Source organism: Orycteropus afer, unplaced genomic scaffold, assembly GCF_000298275.1.
Source record: "Orycteropus afer afer isolate SDZICR_OR568_19922 unplaced genomic scaffold, OryAfe1.0 scaffold00096, whole genome shotgun sequence".
Classification (NCBI taxonomy): domain Eukaryota; kingdom Metazoa; phylum Chordata; class Mammalia; order Tubulidentata; family Orycteropodidae; genus Orycteropus; species Orycteropus afer.
The window spans coordinates 1,258,936-1,283,637 of record NW_006921683.1 but is presented as its reverse complement, the minus strand read 5'-3'; the positions used below and the strand labels follow the sequence as shown (position 1 = coordinate 1,283,637).

The 24,702-nt window shown below is 37.1% G+C and overlaps 1 protein-coding gene across 1 annotated transcript in view; it reads right to left on the bottom strand.

The window, feature by feature from the left end:
• Nucleotides 1–24,702, bottom strand: part of RYR2 (ryanodine receptor 2) — a 1,099,979-nt gene that overhangs the window by 234,439 nt on the left and 840,838 nt on the right. The window contains exons 60-62 of the mRNA XM_007942720.1: nucleotides 24,268–24,383; nucleotides 8,549–8,613; nucleotides 2,488–2,609 (exon numbers count right to left, since the gene is read on the bottom strand). Of these exons, the coding sequence (XP_007940911.1) occupies nucleotides 2,488–2,609; nucleotides 8,549–8,613; nucleotides 24,268–24,383 (303 nt within the window). The remainder of the gene's footprint in view (nucleotides 1–2,487; nucleotides 2,610–8,548; nucleotides 8,614–24,267; nucleotides 24,384–24,702) is intronic.

Genomic DNA, 24,702 nt, shown 5'->3' with positions numbered 1-24,702 from the left:
GAGGGGAGCTGCTGCATTGTAAATTTTGGTCAATGACATGAGACAAAGTATATGTGAACTGCTGTATGAAAAGTGAATTTACTCTGTAAATCTTCAACCAAATCCTAATAAAAAAAAATAAATAAATAAGGGAAAAAATCTTCAATAGACTTCCCAAAGGAAATAACTGTTAAAATACTTTTCTATGTCTATAAATTCATATTTTTAAAAATTTGGGATAATGCTCTTTAAACATATACTTTATTTTTTATCATAATTCATTACACATGTGTCTACATCATAATTTTAATGGCTGAGCATAATTTTGTATATGTATGTGCCATAATTTATTCATTCATTACTTTAATTTTTTTTTTCTTCAGTCTTGAATTTTACTCTCAGAGGATAAATTCTGCAAATGTTTGGCATTACAGTTCAGGATGAAATAAGTTACTTCTATTAGCATGCATCTTGTTCCCATGTGTGGAAATATAAAAGACATATGTTGCTTTTTTAAAGGTACTATGAGAGAAGTAAAATCTGTCAACTTGCTTTTAATGAAGTGAAGAAAAATGTAAGATGAAATTATATAGAAAATGTCTGATATAGTGTGGTTGGATGGGTAATCTAGGGACCCAAGGCACATCAGCTGAGGCCTGCACAGGATAACAATGTCCTTTTTGTTGACTCTGTGAGGAATATAGAGTTGCTAAAGGAAAGTAAACTAATTTTGTGGTCAGTGAATAGTTCTTAGGGTGAAGTTGAAAACTGTATAGAAATAATAAGACACAAGGCAAGAGAGGGAGAAAGGAGAATTATATCACTTTATTTGCATTTTCCCCTCTTTAATCTGAATATATATTCTCTTTGTTTACGTAATTGAGTAACATCTAAATTAATCAAAGCTTCCAAGAAAAAAGCTTCTATTACACAAGGTTGACTGCACACAGGGAGCAGGAGAAGCCTTCCCAGTGTCTTCAGTTCTAGGAAGTGTGATGGTTACTGGTGCCTGGTGCTTTCCAGACCCTTGTGTGCACATCATAGTCCACAGGGAGAGCTGGGTGGAGCAGTGGGAAAGTGTGGTAGAGCAGTGAGAAAAGATAAGGCCCTCTTTCTGGAGGGAAGGCAGGAAGGAAGGCCTAACAGAGGGACATAAGGGAGAGAACACATACCTTAAAAGTGGCACTTTATTACCTCTCCTTCTGTTAACACAGTTTGTAGAAACAAAGGGTCTTTCTGGCCTGGATTCTCTGTGTTATTTTAACTATAATCAGTTTTATCACCTTTGTAGGAAAATTATTATTTGAAGATATTTGGGGACATTTTAAATATTGTTGCAATCCTACATCACATGACTGGCCATGTACCAAATGGTAGTATCAAAAACATACAATAAACTATTTTGTATTTTTTCAAGTTTTCTGAGAAAAGAGAAGAGATTAGGAATCCCTTCTACTCCCTATCCCCAATGTTACACATGCAGGAATAGTATTCCTCTACCATTGATCGGAGACCTTCTGTATTCCATCTTCTCCCACTCTACTTAATAGTACCCTGCCATTCCTTGGTTAGCAGGACATTTTAATAATCAAGTCCCATAAAAGCAGGTATTTTCTTAAGTTCTGTTGCATACTTCTATAATTTTCACTTCTATGGAAATTTCGTTCAAACACAATCTTAAAGCCTGGCACTGGCCCTTGAGCAACATAATAATATAGAAGTAGACTAGCTCAGTAATTGGTTCTTATGTATAGTAAGTTCTAGCAGAATTTTGAGGAAACAGAACTGAAATCCCCAATAGAATTATGAATATATCTATAAAGAATACTTTGGTCTAAATAGAAATGAGAAGGCATTGCTAAGATGCTGGCTTGAGTGGTGTGAAGGAAAACCTTCAGAAAGTATATATTTTTACTTTTTCTTTTCCTTCTGGGAGCTCTAGTGGCATAGTGCTAAAGGCAAATGACTGATAACCAGAAGGCTGGTGGCTCAAACCCACCAGCCACTCTTTGGAAGGAAGGTTGGGCAATCTACTTCCATAGTGATACTGCCTCGGAATCCCAAGGAGGGGTTGCTATGAGCCGGATCCGACTCCACGGCAGTGATAAAGTTAAAATTTGTGAAAATGGGATTTTGCCTTACTGGAAATAAAAGTTGGCAAGAATACTATGTTTGCAGAAACTGAAAAACATTAAGAGGAGTATTTATAAAAAATACTAACAGAGTGATGCATCTGAAATCTCTACTTGCAAATTTTCTATTGAGTAATTTGCTATTCCTTCTATTGAGCATTACATTTATAGCAAAATAAGGAAACTTGTATCTAGAATACTTATATTACCATGTGGATATTTTCTGCCTCAAAACCCCTTATTCCAGGTGGACAGGAATCGAGAAAGATGGGTAGGGCACACTTCTCATGCTCCCACTTCGAAGTACTAAGAATCTCTTTCCCAAATTCAGACACACTTAATTCATACTACATTCCTTATTTTTATAGCAGTTTACCTAGTCACCATTTCTTTCTCTTTATTTGATGCATGTCCTCCAGAACAGAGAGGTCTGCTTGCTGCAGATAAGAAGTATAAGCGATGGTTTTTGAAATATTGGTCAATTAAAGGAAGTACAACCTGAAAAAAAGTAAAGGGAAACAGATGTACACAGCGGAAATCTGTCAGAAGCTGAATGCATGCAGAGGCTTCAGAGCAGGCAGACATGCAACAGGTCCCCAGTGTCCACAGTCACGACTCTTAGAACATTTCAGAGTACACCTGTTTTCAGTGTGACTCTGGTGAATGTGTGTGATCATGAGAAATAGATCAAATTGTCAATGATTTGGAAAATTATTTTCTACTATTTTTATATAACACAGTTCAGTGCCCACCAGGCTGAAAGGTGATTAATGACTATCAAGTATTGAGCATCTACAATGTGTGAGATTGTTCTAGCTGACATACTTTCATTTCATTTATCTAGTAACTATTGCAGAAGGCTGGCAGTTCAAACCCACCAGCTACTCCTCAGAAGGAAGGTTGGGCAATCTACTTCTGTAGTGATACCATCTCGGAAACCCAAGGAGGGATCGCTATGAGTCGGGTCCGACTCGACGGCACATAACAACAACAACAGCCCTGTATGGTAGATGTCATTGTGCTTTTTTTATAGGTATTGAATCTGAGACATATAAAGTGAGTGACTTAAAATCACATTGCTACATACCTACCTACATAATGTTCTTATTATTTTGCCTTTCTCAATGTTTACCTCCCATTTTTGCATGCTGAACATTGAGTCTTGGCCAATCCCTCCTCTTCACTCTGTTCATTCATTCCCACAGGAATGACAAGTAATTCTCACTGTCTGACATGCTCCTTCTAGCCCTCAACCTATTAAACTTCTCCTTCAGATCTCAGCCCAGCTTCAATTTATCAGATAAGCCTTTGCTAGTCTCCTAAACTAGTCATTTTGCCATCGAGAAGATTCCAATTCATAACATCCCTATATGACAGAGTAGAACTGCCTCATAGAGTTTCCATAAGCACTCTCTATAGAAACAGACTGCCTCATCTTTCTCCCATGGAGTGGGCAGTGGGTTCGAATTGCTGAAGTGTCAGTTAGCAGTCAAGCACTTTAACCATTGTGTCACCAAGACTAATTAAAATCCCTATATTCTCTGTTCCCACAATACCATTTGCAATCTTATATTTTATACATGTGTTTTTTGATTAAAGTCCCTCTTTCCTAAGAGTCTATGAAGTCCATAAGCTATTGCTGTTGTTAGGTGCCATCAAGTCGGCTATGTTGTACATAACAACCCTATGTACAACAGAACAAAACACTACCCAGTCCTGTGCCAGCCTCACAATCCTTGCTATACCTGAGGCCATCATTGAAACCACTGTGTCAATTCATCCTGTTGAGGGCCTTCCTCTTCTTTGTTGACCCTCCACTGTACCAAGCATGAATATTTCTCTAGGGAATGGTCCCTTCTGACAACATGACCAAAGTAGGAGAGACAAAGTCAGGCCATTCTAACTTCTAAGGAATATTCAGCTGCACTTCTTCCAGGACAGATCTGTTTGTTCTTTTGGCAGTCCATGGTACTTTCAACATTCTTTGCAAACACCACAACTCAAAGGCATCAACTCTTCTTCAGTCTTCCTAGTTCACTGTCCAGCTCTCACATGCATATGAAGTGAGTAAAAATACCATGGCATGGGTTAGGCACAACTTAAGTCTTCAAGGAGACATCTTTGCTTTTCAGCAGTTTAAAGAGGTCTTTTGAAGCAAATTTTCCCAGTGGAATACATCATCTGATGTCTTGAGTGCTGTTTCCATTGGTGTTGATTTCCTGCATTTATTGTGATGCTGCTTATTGGTCCAGCTGTGATGATTTTCATTTTCTTTATCTTGAGATTTAATCCATACTACAGACTGAAGTCTTTAATCTTCGTCAGTAAGTGCTTCAAGTCATCCTCACTTTCAGCAACCAAAGTTGTGTCGTATACCTATTGCAGCTTGTTAATGAGTCTTCCTCCAATCCTGATGCCATGCGCTTCTTCATATAATCCACTTTCTCAGGTGATTTGCTCAGCATACAGATTGAATAAGTAGGGTGTAAGGATATAACCCTTACACAACTCCCTTCCTGATTTTAAACCATACAGCATCTCCTTGTTCTGTTCCAACAATAGCTTCCTGGTCTATGTACAGGTTCCTGATCAGCACAAATCAAGTGTTCTGGAATTTCCATTATTCTCAATGTTATCCATAATTTATTATCATCCACACAATCAAATGCTTTTGAATAGTCAATAAAACACAAGTAAAATTCTTTCTGGTGTTCTTTGCTTTCAGCCAAGATCCATTTGACATCAGCAATGATATTCCTTGTTCCATATCATATTCTGAATCCAGCTTGCATTTCTGGAAGTTCTTTGTCAATATACTGCTGCAACCATTTCTGAATTCTCTTCAGCAAGATTTTACTTGCATGTGATATTAATGATATCACTTGATAATTTCCACATTGTGTGGGATCATGTTTCTTTGGAATGGGTGCAAATATGGATCTCTTTCAGTCAGTTGACCAGGTTGCCGTCTTCCAAATTTCTTGGTATAGACAAGGGAGTGTTTCCAGTGCAGCATATGTTTGTTGAAACGTCTCATTTGTCTTTTATTTGTTAATTTGTTAATTCCTGGACCCTTGTTCTTTGCCTATTACTTCAGTGCAGATTTGACTTAATCCCCCAGTACCATTGGTTCTTGATCATATGCCACCTCCTGAAATGGATGAACATCAACCAATTCTTTTTGGTCCAGTAACTCTGTGTATTCCTTCCATCTTCTTTGGATGTTTCCTTCATCATTTAATATTTTGCCCATAGAATCTTTCAATATTGCAAACTGAGGCTTTTTTTTCCCCTCCCTCAGTTCTTTCATTTTGAGAAATGCTGTGTGTGTTCTTCCCTTTTGGTTTTCTAACTCCAGGTCTTTGCACATTTCATTATAATAATTGACTTTGTCTTCTTGAGCTGCTCTTTGAAATCTTCTGTTCAGCTCTTTTGTTCTGTTGATTCTTCCATTTGCTTTAGCTACTCTCCATTCAAGGGGAAGTTTCAGAGTCTCATCTGACATCCATTCTGGTCTTTTCTTCCTTTCCTGTCTTTTTAATGACCTTTTGCATTCTTCATGGGTGGTGTTCTTGATGTCATCCTACAATTCCTCTGGTTTTCAGTCATTGGTTTTCAATGTCTCAAATCTATTCTTTACATGGTCTCTAAATTCAGGAGTGATATAATTAAGGTCATATTTTGGCTCTCATGGACTTGTTTTAATTGTCTTCAGCTTCAACTTGAACTTGCATATGAGCAACTGATGGTCTGTTCCACAGTAAGCTCCTGGTCTTATTTTGTCTGAAGATATTGTGGTTCTCCTTCCCTTCTTTCCACAGATGTAGTCAATATGATTCCTGTGTACTCCATGTGGCAAAGTCCAAATGTATAGTCAATGTTTGTGTTGTTGAAAAAAAGTATTTGCAATGAATAAGTAGTTGGTCTTGCAAAATACTATCATGCGATCTCCAGCATTATTTCTATCACCAAGGCCATATTTTCCAACTACCAGTGATTCTTCGTTTTCAACTTGTGTGTTCCAATCTCCAGTGATAATCGACACATCTCAATTGCATGGTTGGTAAAAATCTTTAATTTCCTCATCTTTGGCTTTGGTGGTTGGTGCATAAATTTGAATAATAGTAGTATTAACTGGTCTATCTTCAAGGCATATGGATATTATCCTAACACTGACCACACTATACTTCAGGATAGATCTTGAAACATTCCTTGTGACAATGAATGCCACACCATTCCTCTTCAATTTGTCATTCCTGGCATAGTAGATCATATGGTTGTCTGATTCAAAATGGCACAAACCAGTCTACTTCAGCTCCCTAATGCCTAGGATATCAATCTGTATGTGTTCCATTTCATTTCTGACAACTTCCGATTTTCCTAGATTCATACTTAGTACATTCCATGTTCCAATTATTAATGGATGTTTGCAGCTGTTTCTTTGCATTTTGAGTTGTGCCACATCAGCAAATGGAGGTTCACTTTACTCCATCCATGTCTTTAAGGTCAGCTCTACCCTGAGGAGGCAGTTCTTCTCCAGTAGTATTTTGAGTGTCTTTTGCACTCATCTTCTAGCATTATATCAGACAATATTTCAGGGCTCTTCATAAAGGTTTCCAGTAACATGTCAGACAGTATTTCATTGCTATTCATAAAATTTTCACTAGTCAATATTTTGAGAAGTGGATGGTCCCTTTCTTCTCCTGAGTCTGTGTTAGTCTGGAAGCTCTGCTGAAATCTGTCCACTATGGGTGACCCTGCTGGTATTTGAAATACCAGTGGCATAGCCTCCAGCCTCACAGCAAGACACAAGCCAGCACAGTATGACAAACTGATAGACAAATGGGGGATGAAGTTCATGAAAGCAAGAATCATTTCAGGCTTTGTTTTCAATTATATAGCCCTTTTCTGGCCTCTGTGACTGCTATTTAGCCTGCTGTGTTTACCACTCAACTCCTTTACGGGGTCTGTAACAAACACTAGATAAATAGTTGTTGAATGGATAAATGAATGAAAAGAGTGCTAAGAATCGACATTATCAGTATCCAAACTCAAATGTGTGCTATAGTACATATATACACAATGAGAGTACACAAGTTTTTATTGATTTTCCTTGAGTCTGTCACACTGCCTAAACTTAGTGATTGATACATAATAGGTCATCAATAAACCTGATGAATGAATCATTCATAGGCTTCATACCAATGAAGATGCATTAGGTATCAGCACCTAAACTCACTAGGGTATGTGTGAAATACAACATGAGAAATGCATTTGAGAGGGATAGTTAGATTAGAGGTCATGAATGTAGAATTTTTGATAACTTGCTACTAGGAGGAGTATATCCTGCTAGAGACTAGATAATACATAAAAACAAATAACTACTAATTTTCAGTCCAGACAAATTTCAGACAATTGGTACAATCTTCAATTACTATATTGACTGGAAAGAAAAAGTCATAAAATATAAACTTCCCTTGTCATAAAGAGAACAATTCAGAAAACATAATAAAAACCAAACATCAATCCATCAAAATGAGATATTATTTTAAAGTCCACAAAATACTGTTATTATTATCTAAAACAGTCTTACCAAATACAAATACATTGAAATTAAATTGACATTAAATGCAAGTTATTGTAAAAAGAAAACCTTCTCCAAAGGCATTTGGTCATCATAAGTGCCCATGACTGACATACTCAGCAGGAAGTCCAATGACTGGCACAGAGTAAATACTGAGTAAGTGGACAAGTTCAATTTGGAGACTTTGTAGCTCTTCATCTCTTTCCCTTACTGGCTGAAGAAAGGTTTCAAGCACAGAACAAATTCTCAATACTTATTAAACTGAATGAATAATAATAGTGGGACAGACTTTGTATATGAACAATTTATCCTCTCTTAGCCTTAGCTTCATTGTCTGTAAAATAAATAGGACAATGGCCCCATTATATTCTGAAATCTTAAATAACCATGTAGCCATGCAAAATGGGAAAAACCTAGTAAAGGAACTTTTAAAGTAAACATTTACAAAATTAATTGTTGCTTTTCCTCCATATGAAAGAAATGCTCATCCAAAAAATTTACATCATAACATTATTCAAATGTTCTTAAGAAATAGGTAATTTTCTTCTGTGTAATATGATGAAGTAAAAAAATAAAAATAAAAACTTTGAGTCAGATCTTCTATAGGGTTGTCATTTGAGAAATAAGATAGGGAGAGCAGAGCAAGTTAAAAACATGCCCAAGTTTTCTGGGAATAAAAGGAGAAAATTCACCCCACCTTATTCATGAAGTTTCTTTCAAGTCATAGAATATTTACTTGTGGTAAAAGTCATATTTGTGGAAAAGTTAATTCTGAAAAGAGGCAAAGTCCTAAAGGTAATAATTTTGTAAGCAAACATACTGAAGCAAAAATAAAATGGATTGTATACTGTACTTTAGCAAAGAACTTGATTTCTTGTTCATAAGGAAAATGCTCTCCTTTGCTTCTGCTGCCACCATCTGCAGAAATGAAGAGATTTTATGTACATGTTTCATGCCAAACATTATAAGATATTCACCCAAAGTGTAAATTTTGAATACATTGTGAAATGTGTTATTGACTGATTCGAACATAAAAAGCCGACAAAAAATGTTAAAGGTAACTTTGGCAATATAATAAAAAAAGAAGTTCTAAAAACACATGACTCTAATAAAAAATTATTGAGAACAACCCATACTTATGGTTATGAGCACAAACACAATTGAGCAGCTTAAACACCTTATTAACACATGGGGGAAAACTGGAATAATATTAAAGTAAAAATCCTACATCTACAGCAAACTTAAAAAATTCACTGGGGTAATAAATTAAACATAATTGGTTAGATTTACTTTCCTTGGCAATTTTTTTTTTTAATTGGGGTAAAAATATAAATGATATTTGACATATTAACCACTTTTACATGTATAATTCAGTGACCACTGATTATATTCATCATATTGTGCAACTATCACCATTACTTGTTCCCAAATATTTCCATCATCCTTAATAGAAACTCCCTTTTTACCCCATCTAGCCACCCCAGGAACCATCATATATACTTTGGTCTCTATATATTTGGTTTCTGTAGAGATTTCATATAAGTGGGATCATACAGTGTTTTTCCTTTTAAGAAAGACTCATTTCATTGGGCATGATGATTTCAAAGTTCAATCATGTTGTAGCATGTACCAAAACTTCATTTATTTTTATGGCTGAGTAATATTCTGTTGTATGTTCATACCACATTTTGTTTAAACATTCACCTATTTATGGACACTTGAGATGTTTCAACCTTTGGCTATTGTGAATAGTATTACAATGAATATTGGTGTACAAGTATCTGATTTAGTATTTTCTCTCAAGTCTTCTGAGTATATATTTAGTAACAGAATTTCTGGGTCATATGGTTATGCAGTAGTTAAGGCATTTGGCTGTTAACCAGAAGGTGGGCAGTTCAAACCCACCAGGTATTCTGTGGGAGAAAGATGAGGCAGTCTGCTTCTGTAAAGATTTATAGCCTTAGAAACCCTATGGCACAATTCTACTTAGACCTATTTGGTTGCTATGGGTTGGAATTGATTGATGGCAGTGGGTTGTCTGTCAGTTTGTCATACTATGGTGGCTTGCATGCTCATATGATGCTGGAACCTATGCCACTGGTATTTCAAATACTAGCCAGATCACCCATGGTGGACAGGTTTCAGCAATGCATCCAGACTAAGACAGATTAGGAAGAAGGACCTGGCAATGTACTTCTAAAAGATAAAAAGGCCAGTGAAAACCATATGAATAACAGTGAAACACTGCCCGGTATTTTGCCAGAAGGGGAGCCCCTTCAGATGGGAAGGCACTCAAAACATAATTGGGGAAGAGCTGCCTCCTCAACGTACGGTCAAGGTTAATAACATAGATGAAGTAAAGTTGTTGGGACCTTCATTTGCTGATGTGACAGGACTCAAGATGAAAAGAAATAGCTTCAAACATCCATTTATAATTGGAATATGGAATGTACAATATATGAATCTAGAAAAAGTAGAAGTTGCAAAAATGAAATAGAATGATTAAAGATCAATATCCTGGACATTCATCAGCTAAAATGGGCTAATACTGGCAATTTCAAATCAGACAATCATATAGTCTACCATGCCAGTAATGACAAAGTGAAGAGGAATGGTGTTCATCTTCAAAGAAAACATTTCAAGATCTGTCCTGAAGTACAATGCTGTCAATGATAGGATAATATCCATATGGCTACAAAAAAGACCAGTTAATATAACTATTACTTAAATTTATACACCATTCACAATTGCAAAAGAGAAAGAAATTGAAGATTTCCACTGACTTGTGTGGTCTGAAATTGATCAAACATGCAGTCAAGATGCACTGTAATTACTGGTGATTGGAATATAAATGTTGGAAACAAAGAAGAGAGATAGGTAGCTGGAAAACATGCCCTTGGTAATAGAAACAAGGCCAGAGATCGCATAATAGAATTTTACAAGACCAATGACTTATTTAGTGCAAATACCATTTTTCAATAACTATACATGTGGACCTTGCTGGATGGAATACATAGAAATCAAATCAAATATATCTATAGAAGGAGATGACGGATCAGAACAAGGCTAGGGGCCAACTACAGAGCATACCATCAATTGCTGATTTGTTGTTGATTTTGTTGTTATGTGCCATCGTGTCCTCTCCGACTCACAGCAACTTTATGTACAATAGAATGAAACACTGTCCAGTCCTGTGTCAGCCTCATGATCCCTACTATACCTTAGCCTATCGCTGCAGCCACCACGTCAATCCATCTTGTTGAGGGACTTCCCTTCTTTCATTGACTCTCCAATTTACCAAGCATGACATCCTTCTCCAGAGAATGGTCGCTTCTAACAACATGACCAAAGTAGGTGAAACGAAGTCTGGTCATTCTCGTTTGCAAGGAGCATTCGGCTGCACTTCCTCCAGGACAGATTTGTTAATTCTTTTAGCAGTCCATGGTACTTTCAGCATCCTTCGTCAACACCACAACTCAAAAGCATCAACTCTTCTTTGGTCTTCCTTATTCATTGTCCAGCTTTCACATGCACATGAGGTGATTAAAAATAACATGACTTGGGTTAGGCACAACTTAGTCTTCAAGGAGATATCTTCACTCTTCAGCACTTGAAAGAGGTCTTTTTCAACAGATTTGTCCAATGCAATATGTCTTTTGATGTCTTCACTGCTGCTTCCATTGGCGTTGATTGTAGAACCAAGTAATATGAAGTCTTTGACAACTTCAATCTGTTCTCCATTCATCATGATGCTACTTATTGGTCCAGTTGTGAGGATTTTTGCTTTCTTTATATTGAGGTGTAATCCATACTGCAGACTGTAGTCTTTAATCTTCATCAGTAAGTACTCCAAGTCATCCTCACATTCAGCAAGCCAAGTTGTGCCATCTGCATATCTCAGGTCGTTAATGAGACTTCCTCCAATACTGATGCCACGTTCTTCTTGATATAATCCATCTTCTCAGATTATTTGCTCAGCATACAGATTGAATAAGTATGGGGAAAGGATACAACCCTGACATACTCCCTTGCTGATTTTAAACCATGCAGTATCTGCTTTTCCTGTTTGAGTGACAGCTTCCTGGTCTATATACAGGTTCCTCAGGAGTACAATCAAGGGTTCTGGAATTCCCATTCTTCCCAATGTTATCCTTAATTTGTTATGATCCATAAAATCGAATGCCTTTATATAGTCAATAAAATAAAAATACACATCTTTCTGATATTCTCTGCTTTCAGTCAAGATCCATCTGACATCAGCTATGATATCCCTTACTCCACGTCCTCTTCTCTTCTGAATCCAGCTTGCATTTCTAGAAGTTCTCTGTTAATAGAATGCTGCAACCATTTTTGAATTATCTTCAGTAAGATTTTAATTGCATGTGATATCAATGATATTGTTCAGTATTTCTACGTTCTGTGGGATCACCTTTCTTTGGAATGGGTACAAATATGGATCTTTTCAATCAGATGACCAGGTAGTTTGAGGCTATGCCTCCAGTGCAGCATCTGTTTGTTGAAACATCTCAATGAGTATTCTGTCAATTCCTGGAGCCTTGCTTTTTTGGCCAATTCCTTCAGAGAAGCTTTGACTTCTTCCTTCAGTACCATTGGTTCTTGATCATATGCCACCTCCTGAAATGGATGATTGTCTACCAATTCTTTTTGGTATAGTGACTCTGTGTATTCCTTCCATGTCATTCAACATATTATCCATGGAAACTTCCAATACTGCAATTTGAGGCTTACATTTTTTCCTCAGTTCTTTCAGCTTGAGAAATACTGAGCATCTTCTTCCCTTTCAGTTTTCTAACTCCAGGTCTTTGTACATTTCATTATAATAATTTACTTTGTCTTCTCAAGTTGCTCTTTGAAATCTTCTGTTCAGCTCTTTTATCTTGTCGATTCTTCCATTTGCTTTAGCTATTCTCCATTCAAGGGCAAGTTTCTGAGTCTCTTCTGACATCGATTTTGGTCTTCTTTTCCTGTCTTTCAATGACCTGCATTATTAATGGATGATGCTCTTGACGTCATCCCACAATTCCTCAGGTTTTCGGTCGTTGGTGTTCAATGCATCAAATCCATTCTTCAGATGGTCTCCAAATTCATAAGGTATGTAATCAAGGTCTTATTTTGGCTCTTGTGGATTTTATTTTAATTGTATTGAACTTGCATATGAGCAATTGATGGTCTGTTCCACAGTAAGCTCCTGGCCTTGTTTTGGCTGAAGATATTGAGCTTCTCCATCACCTCTTTCCACAGATATAGTCAATATGATTCCTGTGTACTCTGTCTGGTGAAATCCCACATGTATGGCCATCATCTGTGTCATTGAAAACAAAGTATTTACAATGACTAAGTTGTTGGTCTTGCACAATTCTATCATATGATCTCCAGCATCATTTTTATCACCAAGGCTATATTTTCCAACTACCAATGATTCCTCTTTGTTTGCAACTTCTGCATTCCAATCACCAATGATAATTAACACATCCTGATTGTATGCTCAGTCAATTTCAAAGTGCCAAAGTTGGTAAAAATCTTCAATTTCTTCACCTTTGGCTTTGGTGTGTAAATTTGAATAATAGTAGAATTAACTGGTTTTCCTCATAACTGTATGGATATTATCCTGTCACTGACAGCGTTGTACTTCATGATAGATATTGATACATTCTTTGTGATGATGAATGCCATGCCACTCTTCTTCAATTTGTCACTTCTGGCATAGTAGATCACATGATCATCTGATTCAGAAAGACTAAAACCAGTCCATTTCAGCTCAGTAATGCCTAGGATACTGATCTTTATGTGTTCCATTTCATTTTTGACAACTTCCAATTTTCCAAGATTAATACTTTGTACATTCCATGTTCTGATTATTAATGAATGTGTACAGCTGTTTCTTCTCATCTTGAGATGTGCCACATCACCAAATGTGGGTCTTGAAAGTTTTACTCTATCCACATCACTAAGGTTGGCTCTACTCGGAGGAGACAGCTCTTCTTCAGTTGTATTTTCAGTGCCTTTTGACCTGAGGGGCTCACCTTCTAGCATTATATCATACAATGTTTCAGGACTATTAATAAAGTTTTCCAGTAATGTATCAGATAGTGTTTCACTGCTATTCATAAGGTATTCACTGGCAAATTCTTTGAGAAGTGGATAGCCTCTTCCTTTTTCTGAGGCTGTCTTAGTCTGGAAGCTCTGCTGAAACCTGTCCACCATGGGTGACCCTGCTGGCATTTGCTGATAGGTAAGTTTAAGTTGAAGCTGAAGAAAATTAAAACAACTCCACAAGAGAAAAAGTACAACTATGAGCATATCCCATCTGACTGTAGAGCCCATTTCAAGAATAGATTTTATGCATTGAACACCAGTGACCAAAGATCAGATAAGTTGTGGTACATCACACTTGAAGAAAGCAAAAGGTCATTACTGAAACAGAGAGAAAGAAAAGACAAAAATGGATGTTAGAAGAAACTCTGAAACTTATTTTTGAATGTAGAGTAGTTAAAGCCAATTAAAGCAATGATGAAGTAAAAAAACTGAACAGTAGATTTCAAGTGGTGGCTTGACATACAAAGTATCATAACAAAATATGCACAGACCTGGAGTTAGAAAACCAAAGGGAAAGAACACATTCAGCATTTCTCAAGCTGAAAGAAATGAAAAAAATTCAAACTTTGAGTTGCAATATTGAACGATTCTATGGGCAAAATACTGAATGATGCAGGAAAGATCAAAAGGAGATAGAAGACTCAAGGAAATAATTAGCCCAAAGGACTAATGGACCACAGGAACCATAACTTCCACTAGCTTAAGACTAGAAGAACTAGAAGTTACCTGGCTACCACTAGCTACCCCTCTGATTGAGATAACAGTAAAAGATCCTGAATAGAGTAGAGGAAAAATGTAGGAAAAAAATGAAAATTATAAAAAAAGATCAGATACATTGTTTGATAGAAACTGGTGGAACTCCAGAGACTATGAGACTTAGACACTCATCAAACTTGGAACTGAGCACAATGCCAGAAGTCACATTTCAGCCAAACAATAGAGAGGCCTATAACATGAACAACAACATCCTTAAGGAATGTGATCCATAAAACAATACATCTTATGACCAGAAGGGCAGCATTTGCCCAAAAACAAAGTTCTGAAGGAAGAAAGTGGTAAAAAAAAAATGAGCGATTGGAAATGAGGAAACCAGGGAGGAAGTAAGAAGAGTGCTGTTACATTGAGGGAATTGCAGCTAATGTCATGAAACACAATGTGCATAATTGTTGAATGAGATAGTAATTTGCTCTGAAAACTTTCAACCAAATGACAATAAAATGTTCACACAAAAAAGAGGATGAAAGGAATATGCAGACTTATTACACCAAAAATAATTGACTGACATTCCACCATTTCATCAGGTAGCAATATGATCAAGAATTGGAGGATATTATGCTGAGTGAAATAAGTACTGTATGAGCCCATTACTGTAAAAAGTCAGAGAAGGGTTTGCTAGGGAAAGGAAACTCACCTAGTAGGTTACCAGGATAGGGAGGGAATGGGAGGGATTAATTTAGGGCTAGTCGGGACTTATACACTGACATGGGTAGAGGGAGGGATATGCAGGAAGGATATATGACCACCGTGATAACATTGGGAAATGAGAGGACACCGAACTGTGCTTATACATAAGAGATAGACAACAGATGCTAAAACCAACCAATGTGTCCACAATACCACATTGCCATTAACACCACACACTAGGCTATACAGATAAACACATAAACACTTGAGATGATCAGACAGGGGTCAGTGAATACACGTATACTCTAGACCAAGGATAGAGTCAGCTGAGTCTAATCTTGTACAGACACCAGTGATACAAAATACCTGTAGTCCTTACAGAAACAATAGAAGACAGACACAGAGTAATCCCTCACAGACATCCTGACACTATGGGAGGGAGATCCAATAGAGCTACTACCTCAGGACCATAGTACTGGGGTACACCAGACTCAATTGGCACAACAAAATACATAAAAGCATTGCTCCATATCCTACATTGGTGAGTAGTGACTGGGGTCTTAAAAGCCTTCAAGCAGCCATCTAAGATGCAGCTAATGGTTTCCTAGCATCAGAAGTGAAGAAGGCAAAAAACAAACAAAACAAACAAACAAACAAAAAGCAAGGACATTTAGAAGCAATCAGCCCTAGGACACAATGGCCCTTGAGACCAGAAGAACTGGATGGTGCCTGGCTACCAATGCCAACCACTCAGGAAAGGATCAAATCTGAAGATCCTGGATAGAGTGGGAGGGAAAACGTGGAACAAAATCCAAAAACTCAATAATGACCAGAATTACTGGTCAGATGAAGTCTGGTGGGACTCCCAATACTATGGCCCTGAAATACATTCAGCACCTGGAATAAAACTTACTCTTGGGGAGGGCTATTAGCCCAATAGTTAACAAGATGTACACACAAAACAAACAAACAAACAAAGAATTAATGATACAGAATGAAGTCCAAGCTGCACTGAAGGCACTGGTAAAAAACAAGGCTCCAAAAGTTGACAGAAAACCAACTGAGATGCTCCACATAGGGATGTAATTCTGGAAGTGCTCACTAATGTATTTCAAGAAATTTGGAAGACAGCTACCTGGTCAACCAAAAGGAACAGCTTCATATTTGTGCCCATTCCAAAGCAAAGGGATCCAATACAATGTGGAAATTATCACACAGTATTAACAATACATGCAAGTAAAATTTTCCTGAAGATAATTCAAAAACAGTTGCAGCAATATATTGACAGAGAACTGCCAGAATTTCAAGCTGGATTCAGAAGAGGACATGGAATGAGGGATATCATGTGGATGTTGGATGGATCTTGGCTGAGTATACCAAAAATATGTTTACCTGTGTTTTGTTGACTATGCAAAGACATTAGACTATGTGGATCATAATACATTATGGATAACATTGTGAAGAATGGGAATTCCAGAACACTTAATTGTCCTCATGAGTTACCTGTATATAGACCAAGAGGCAGTTGTTCAAACAGAACAAGGGACATTGTGTGGTTTAATTCCGGAAAGATATGTGCCAAAGTTGTATCATTTCATCACATTTATTCAATCTGTATGCTGAAGAAATAATCCTAAAAATTGGATGCTATAATGAAAAATGCAGCTTTAGCTTTGGAGGAAGATTCATCAATAATCTGTGATATGTAGATGACACAACCTTGCACATTGAAAGCAAAGGCTATTTGAAGCACTTACTAATGAAAATAAAAAACCACAGTTTTCAGTATGGATTACACATCAACATAAAGAAAACAAAAATCCTCACAACTGCATCTATAAGCAACATTAACGTGATTAGAGAAAAGTTTGGAGTTATCAAGGATTTCATTTTACTTGAATCTATAATCAGTGCCCATGGAATCAGCAATCAAGAAATCAAACACTGTATTGCATTAGGCAAATCTGCTTCAAAAGATGTCTTTAAAAGGTTAAAAAGTATTCCCTTGGCTCAACTTTCAGCCAAACCATAGATAGGCCTATAAGGTGAACATCCTATCCACCATGGTGATCCTGCTGATATTTGTAATACCAGTAGTATAGCTTCCAGCATCACAGCAACATGCAAGATACCTCAGTATGACAAGCTGATAGATGAAGGGGTGATCATGTTGTCAGAAGGGACGAGTCCCTGGGGAAGGATATCGTGCTGGTAAAGTAGAGGGTCAGTGAAAAAGAAGATCCTCAATGAGATGGATTGATACAGTAGCTGCAACAATGGGCTTAAGCACAGCAATGATTGTGAGGATGGTACAGGACTGGGCAGTGCTTACTTGTGTTGTACATAGGGTTGTTTAAGAGTTGGCAACTAACAACAGCAATACTAGATAAGGTGAACAGTTACACTAGGGAGGTAAGCGTTCCTTAGAACAATAAACCATATGAGATCCAAAGGGCAGCATTTGCCCATGGATAAAGCTCAGAGGGCAGGAATGGACAGAAAGGAAGGAGGAATGGAAACACAGGGAGGAGATGGGAAAAGCACTACTACATTGTGGGGATTAAAATTAACATCATGAAAGAAAATGTATATGAATTATTGAATGGAAAATTAATTTGCTCTGTAAACTTTCACTCAAATCAGAATAAGAAGTTAAAAAGCAAAGATATCAAATGGTAATAAATTAAAGAAATAAAATAAAGCAAAGATATCACTTTGAAGATCTGACCCAAGTCATGGTATTTTCAATTGCCTCACATGCATGTGAAATCTGGTCACTGAATATGGAAAACTGAAGAACTACTGTCTTTGAATTACGGTGCTGGCAAAGAATACTGAATATGCCATGGACTGCCAGAAGAACAAACAAATCTGTCTTGGAAGAAGTACAGCCAGACTCTCTTTAAAGTGGGAGGGTTAGATTTCATCTCTGGTACTTTGGACATGTTATCAGGAGGAACCAGTCTCTGGACAATGACATCATGCTTTGTGGAGTAGAGGGTCACTGAAAAAGAGGAAGACTCTCATTGAGATGGACTCACACAATGGCTGCAGCAAAGGGCTTCTACATAGTAACAGTCGTTAGGATGACACAGGACTGGGCCATGTTTTATTCTGTTGTAAATAGGACCACTATAAGTTGAAGCCAACTTGATGATGTCTGAAAACCTCATGGCAATTCTCTGTTTAACTTTTTGAGGAACTATTGAACTGCTGTTTTCTACAGCAGATGTAAGATTGCATAATCCCACCAGCAATAAATGAGGGTTCCAATTTCTTCATAACCTCATCAACACTTGTTTTCCATTTTTTGTCATAACAGCCGTCCTAGAAGTGGTGAAGTGGTATTTCATTGAGATTTTGATTTGCATTTTCCTAATGATGCTGTCTTTTTGGCCATTTATGTATCTATTCTCTTTGGTGAAACATCTATTCAAGTCTTTTGCCCATTTTTCTCTGTTTTTTTTTTTTTTGTTGTTGTTATTGAGTTATAGGAGTTGTTTATATATTGTGGACATTAAACCCTTCTCAGATTTATTGTTCCCAAACATTTTCTTCCATATTGGTTAGATTTTAACCCTGTCTTTCTTGTATAATTGAAAGTTTAACTTTCCAATTCTGAAATATAACTGTAAAACTGTAGGAAGTCAGGGACTGCAATGAAGAGAAGAATTACAATTTCAGTATTTGGTTGGAAAATTAATATTCAACTAAAGAATAAAGAAAGTTCACCTATGTCCAAAGAGAATTTTCATATAATTGAAGCAAAAACACCCAAGTTTTCCTATGGTTAGAAAATTACTTAAAGATTAAAAATTGATTTATCTAAAACATTTAATTTAGAAGATATCCTTTCTGTGTTAGACTGGGTCCTATATATATAAAAAAAAAAAAACAGTAAAGTTTATATATATATAGAAATTTATCTTAAAAATGGCTCACACACTTATAGAAGCTTGCAAGTCCAAAGTTCCTGGATCAAATGTCAAGCTGGAGGCTTTTCCTGGCTCTTGCAACTGCAGGGGCTGAGAAGCTCAAGGCTGGCAGGCAGTACACCAGCTGTTGACTCTAACGAATGACGAATCCAAGATCTCCAGGCCGAATGGTGAACTGTTCACTCACAGACAGTTGTAGGCAGCACAACAGAATCCTGATCCACAGAATAATGTCTCTCTTCCCAGGATGTCCATGGATATACTGGAAGCAGGCCACACCCCTAGGGAAATTCCCCTTCGACAGACTGGCCACTCAGAACATAGTCATCTGATCCCATCATGGGAACAACCATACCACAACAGTTCAAACCACACAGAATTATGGTCCAGCCAAGTTGACACACAGCTCCAACTATCACAGTCCACCCTGTATCAACTTGGCAGTTGTACACATCTTCTTAACCATACACAAGCTCTAAATAAGGGCAATTATAAAGTCATATTTGTGCCTAACATGATACACTAACACACATACAACCAAAATGCATTAACCTTATTTACATTTCACAGTTCATAAAAGAAGGAAACAAAAATATCTGATGCACATATACAATGAAGAAATATAACAATCACAGTCCTTATTTCTGCAGCTGGTTGGTTACATGGTTGTAGCTAATATTCAGAACTACCTTCTTCCACCACCCATTCTGTATTTCCCTTGCCCTCAGCAAGCACCTCAGCTGGTTGTGGTTCTTTGACTGGTGGGGTGACCCAAACCTTCATTCCTGAAGGGTCTGGGTCATTAGCAGTCATATCAGAATTGGGTTGCTTTACTTTTCCATTGACTTTAATCACAGGGCATGGTAGTACTAAGAGAAGTCCTAAAGAATCTCCTGTATTCCAGACATATTCTTCTTTACCTCCATCATGTAAAGCCAACCCAATTTCCCCTTGGTAATCAGGATCTATCACACTAGATAGTACAGTAATACCCTTCTTTGTCTGTTAATCCCGAGGCATGAGGAAGCCAAAATGGCAAGGTGGCATTCTTAACTTCCAGTTCAATGCAATCAGTATTGTGTCTCCAGGTGGGAGTGTTCCTCCCTTTGGGACTAAGATTTCCAGACCTGCAGAGCATAGGGTAGTAAGGACAGGGAGCAAAAATATTTGAGTGGGTCACTAGGGGAAATAGTGAGTGGTACCACTCTTGTTTCCACCCCTTGGTTCCTGGACCCATGAATCCTGGCTATTGGAGAAACAGAACCATATATTGGACGCTGGTTTAGAGCATATACAGCCTCCTGAAGAACATTGCCCCAACCCTTCAAGGTATTGCCACCTGGCACCATATTTGTGTTTTTAAGAGGCCATTCCATCATTCTATCAAGCCAGCTGCTTCAGGATGATGTGGAACATGGTAAGACAGTGAATTCCATGAGCATAAGCCCATTGCTGCAGTTCATTTGCTGTGAAATTAGTCCCTTGATCTGAAGCAATGCTGTGTGGGATACCATGACGGTGGATAAGGCATTCTGTAAGTCCACAGATAGTAGTTTTAGCAGAAGCACTGCATGCAAGGAAGGTGAATCCATATCCAGAATAAGTATCTATTCCAGTAAGAACAAAACGCTGTCCTTTTCATGATGGAAGTGGTCCAATGTAATCAACCTGCCACCAGGTTGCTGGCTGATCACCCTGAGGAATGGTTCCATATTGTGGACTCAGTGTTGGTCCCTGCTGTTGGCAGATTGGGCACTCAGCAGTGGTGGTAGTCAAATCAACCTTGGTAAGCAGGAGTCCATGTTGCTGAGCCCATGCATAACCTCTATCCCTGCCACCATGGCCACTTTGTTCATGAGCCCATTGAGCAATGACAGGAGTACCTGGGGAAAAAGGATGGCTGGTTTCCACTGAACATGTCATCCTATCCACCTGATTCTTAAAGTCTTCCTCTGCCGAGGTCACCTTTTAGTGGACATTCACATGAGACACAAATACCTTTACTCCTTTGGCCCATTCAGAGATCTATCCACATACCTCTTCCTCATATATCCTTATCAACAATCTTCTAATCATGCTCCTTCCAAGTACCAGACCATCCAGCTAAGCTGTTAGCCACAGCCCATCCTTATGATTTTGTCTCTCTAGAACCACTCTCGGTACCAAACGTGTTAGACTGGGTTCTCTAGAGAAACAAAACCCAGTAAAGCTTATATATATGTATATATAAAGATAAATTTATCTTAGGAAAATGGCTCACACACTTATAGAAGCTTGCAAGTCCAAAGTTCCTGGATCAAACATCAAGCTGGAGGCTTTTCCTGGCTCTTGCAACTGCAGGGGCTGAGAAGCTCAAGCCTGGCATGCAGTACACCAGCTGTTGACTCCAATGAATGATGAATTCAAGATCTCCAGGCCGAATGGTGAACTATTCACTCACGGAAAGTTGTAGGCAGCACAACAGAATCCCGATCCACAGAATGTCTCTCTTCCCAGGATGTCCTTGGATATACTGGAAGCAGGCCACACCCCTAGGGAAACTCTCCTTCAACAGAATGACCACTCAGAACATAGTCATCTGATCCCATCATGGGAACAACCATACCACAACAGTGCAAACCACACAGAATTGTGGTCCAGCCAAGTTGACACACAGCTCCAACTATTACACTTTCTTACCTCTTCATGCATACAGAAGAGGATACATGCTTATAGAAAAGGTAATAATAAACTATAATTACCAAAACATACTGCAGAGATTAAAAAACTCATAACTGGGTATAAAGTTTTTAGTAAAGTTTGTAAGTAGAACATTCAGATATTGTTAAACTAAATTAGCTTTTGTTTGAAAAACTTGTTTTGCATAATAGAAATAAAAATAATTCAAGATATTGTTTATCAGATCCTACACATAGATACTGGATGGTTTTAGGAAATTTTGGTAATATAGTAACAGGATAATGCTCTTTCCATGACTAATTTAAAGAAAATGAAGTATTTTTACATCTGTAAATTTCAGTTTTTAAATACCATTTGTGCACCAAATCTCTCTCAATTGCATTATTCAAATGGCTGAATCCATGGAAGGAACTTTCTTATATAAATTAGGTCAAGACAGAATTTTGCACATAAGTAACTAAATTTGCTAATATTTCAAAGAATTAGGAAATATATTTTCTTTCATTATATATTTTAACAAAAATGTTATTGCAAAATGTGAAAAAGATTTGGAGAAAAAATGAACTATGATATAATACTAAAATCAGAGAGAGGTAATATACATCTAATATCACAGTAAGTCTGTGTCTGCAACATGAGTTGTAGAAGTAATGAAATGAAGACTAAAGGGAGAAGACACATGAATTGTCCTGTTACAGACATCTAAAAAACATACATACAAAATCAGGAATTACAGAAAAAAAAGTTATTTTGTCGGGCTCTGAATCATTCCACCCTTACTTTCTTCCCAGAATTCTGTTTATAAGACCCTCTGTCCCACAGAAGGAATGAAATGTGGATAAACTGGCCTGAGGCAAGATTCTAACTATCCTTTACAAACACACAATGTACCACATTCATTCAGAAATTTGAATATAGTATGAATAATACCTAAATATATTCCTATTCCCAAATTTGTGTTTCTGCCTCCATAGGAAGGTAAAATTTTCTTTATCCTCTTTCTAAATGGTGAGTTACTATTTCCTTTCCTGTTCTCCACACCTTGTCAAAAAGAGGAGAGGATTTATGTTGCTGTCCATATCAGATTCTTTGAAATGTGGATCTGTAACAGAATTTCAACTTTGTGAACAAAAATAAAAGCTTCAAACATTTGTCACTGCCTCCCTTTTGTTTTTTGGTCAAAAATAATCAATTCAGATTAATTTGTCTCTAAGTCAGTATGAATCAGAGGTTGATTTGTTAAAATTATTGTTATACAAATTACAAAGAGATTTCATTTTAGAGTATGTACATTTTAGATTTGATCAAAAAGATGAGTAAGAAGAAAGCCAAGAATACAGCATTCGGACTGTAAATAAAGTAGCAGGTTATAGAAAGGGGGGTTCTTTTGGAATGATGCTCAGCAGGAAAATTTGTAGTCACATTTAGGATATAGCAGGCTAGGAAGGAAAAAATACCCGAGACTGAATTTCTGTAAACATTAATCCAATGCTGTGCTGGAAACTAAGTCCAAATTTTGAGAACAACAGCAGCAAAAGGAGCCCTGGGTTTGGAGGGTTTTGTTAATGACACAATTGCTAAGGGATTTAGGATTATAAACCCTGAGGAAAGGAGCTGGAAGACTGGTGGTACAGAAAGAATGAAAGTAAAGAAAAAAGAGAGAGAGAGTAGAAAAGAATATAAAAATGTATCACCACAGACAATACTGTTTTTTTTAAAGGAGACCAAACTGTAATTTCTTATATATAAATACCAGTCAGTGGGTGTTAATGCCTTGACATTTTAATTCAACAAATGAGAATGACGACAAAATAATACAAATAAAGGAAGGCTGCTTTGATACCTGTTTTGAATCTAAGATTTAAAACAATGAGTTATTTTTTTTATGTAAGTGGCTGGGCCAGATAGGGAGGAGGTCTTTCATTTTATGCTCAATGAGTAATAAAGTATTCTGAACTGCTGATACTCTAGTATAAATGTATGTACTACAAAGCTAAACTCAAGGCCTTTTACATTACCTGGAAACTTTTGGGATCCACAGACTTTTTGAGTTGTTATTATTATTATTATCAGTATTATTTAAAGAGCAGAGTAATTTAATTTTATTTGTTATAATTAGCTATATCTTAAAAATTTTATGTCCTTCCAATTTATATTTCAAAATGAAAAATTAATGCCAACACATATTGTAAGGAGAGAAAGATTATAGGTTAGACTGAAAAAAAAGTATTCAAAAATTTACTCATCACTATGAACTAAACTTATTTGCCTATTGACTGATGAAGTATACTTAGTTTTACGAGATATAGTGTGTTTATATCATCAGGGAGTGGACCATAAACAGACCACTAGACTATGATTCTATACTATACTATATAGTTATGCACATTAAGAATAACAAAAAGTGGGCTGCTACTAATAAGTTTATGGTACCTACCAAACTCCAGGATATACTGATGGGCTTCATCCACATAGCGAATGAGTTGTTGGAGGAAACTATATGCAAATCGTTTCTCAATAGAAGGTGTATCCAATTCAAGTTCCTTGAATCCTCTAGAACAGCAAAAATTAGGCATGGAAAGTAATTTATACAAAGCCTACCATTGTGTGTTGTTGAGCTGATAATAACTCATAGTGACTCTGTATGACAGAGTAGAACTTCCCCATATGGTTTCCTAGGCTGCAATCGTTTTTTTTTTTTTTTTTTTTTTCTATCTAACATTTCAAGCAGCTAATTAGTATTAGACTTCATTTTCCCCAGCTCCAAATCTTTTTCCCTGTTGTATATAGATTCGCTATGAATCAGAAGCAAGTCAATGGCACTTAACCACCACAACAATAGGGTCCAATCGTTTTTTTTTTTTTTTTTTTT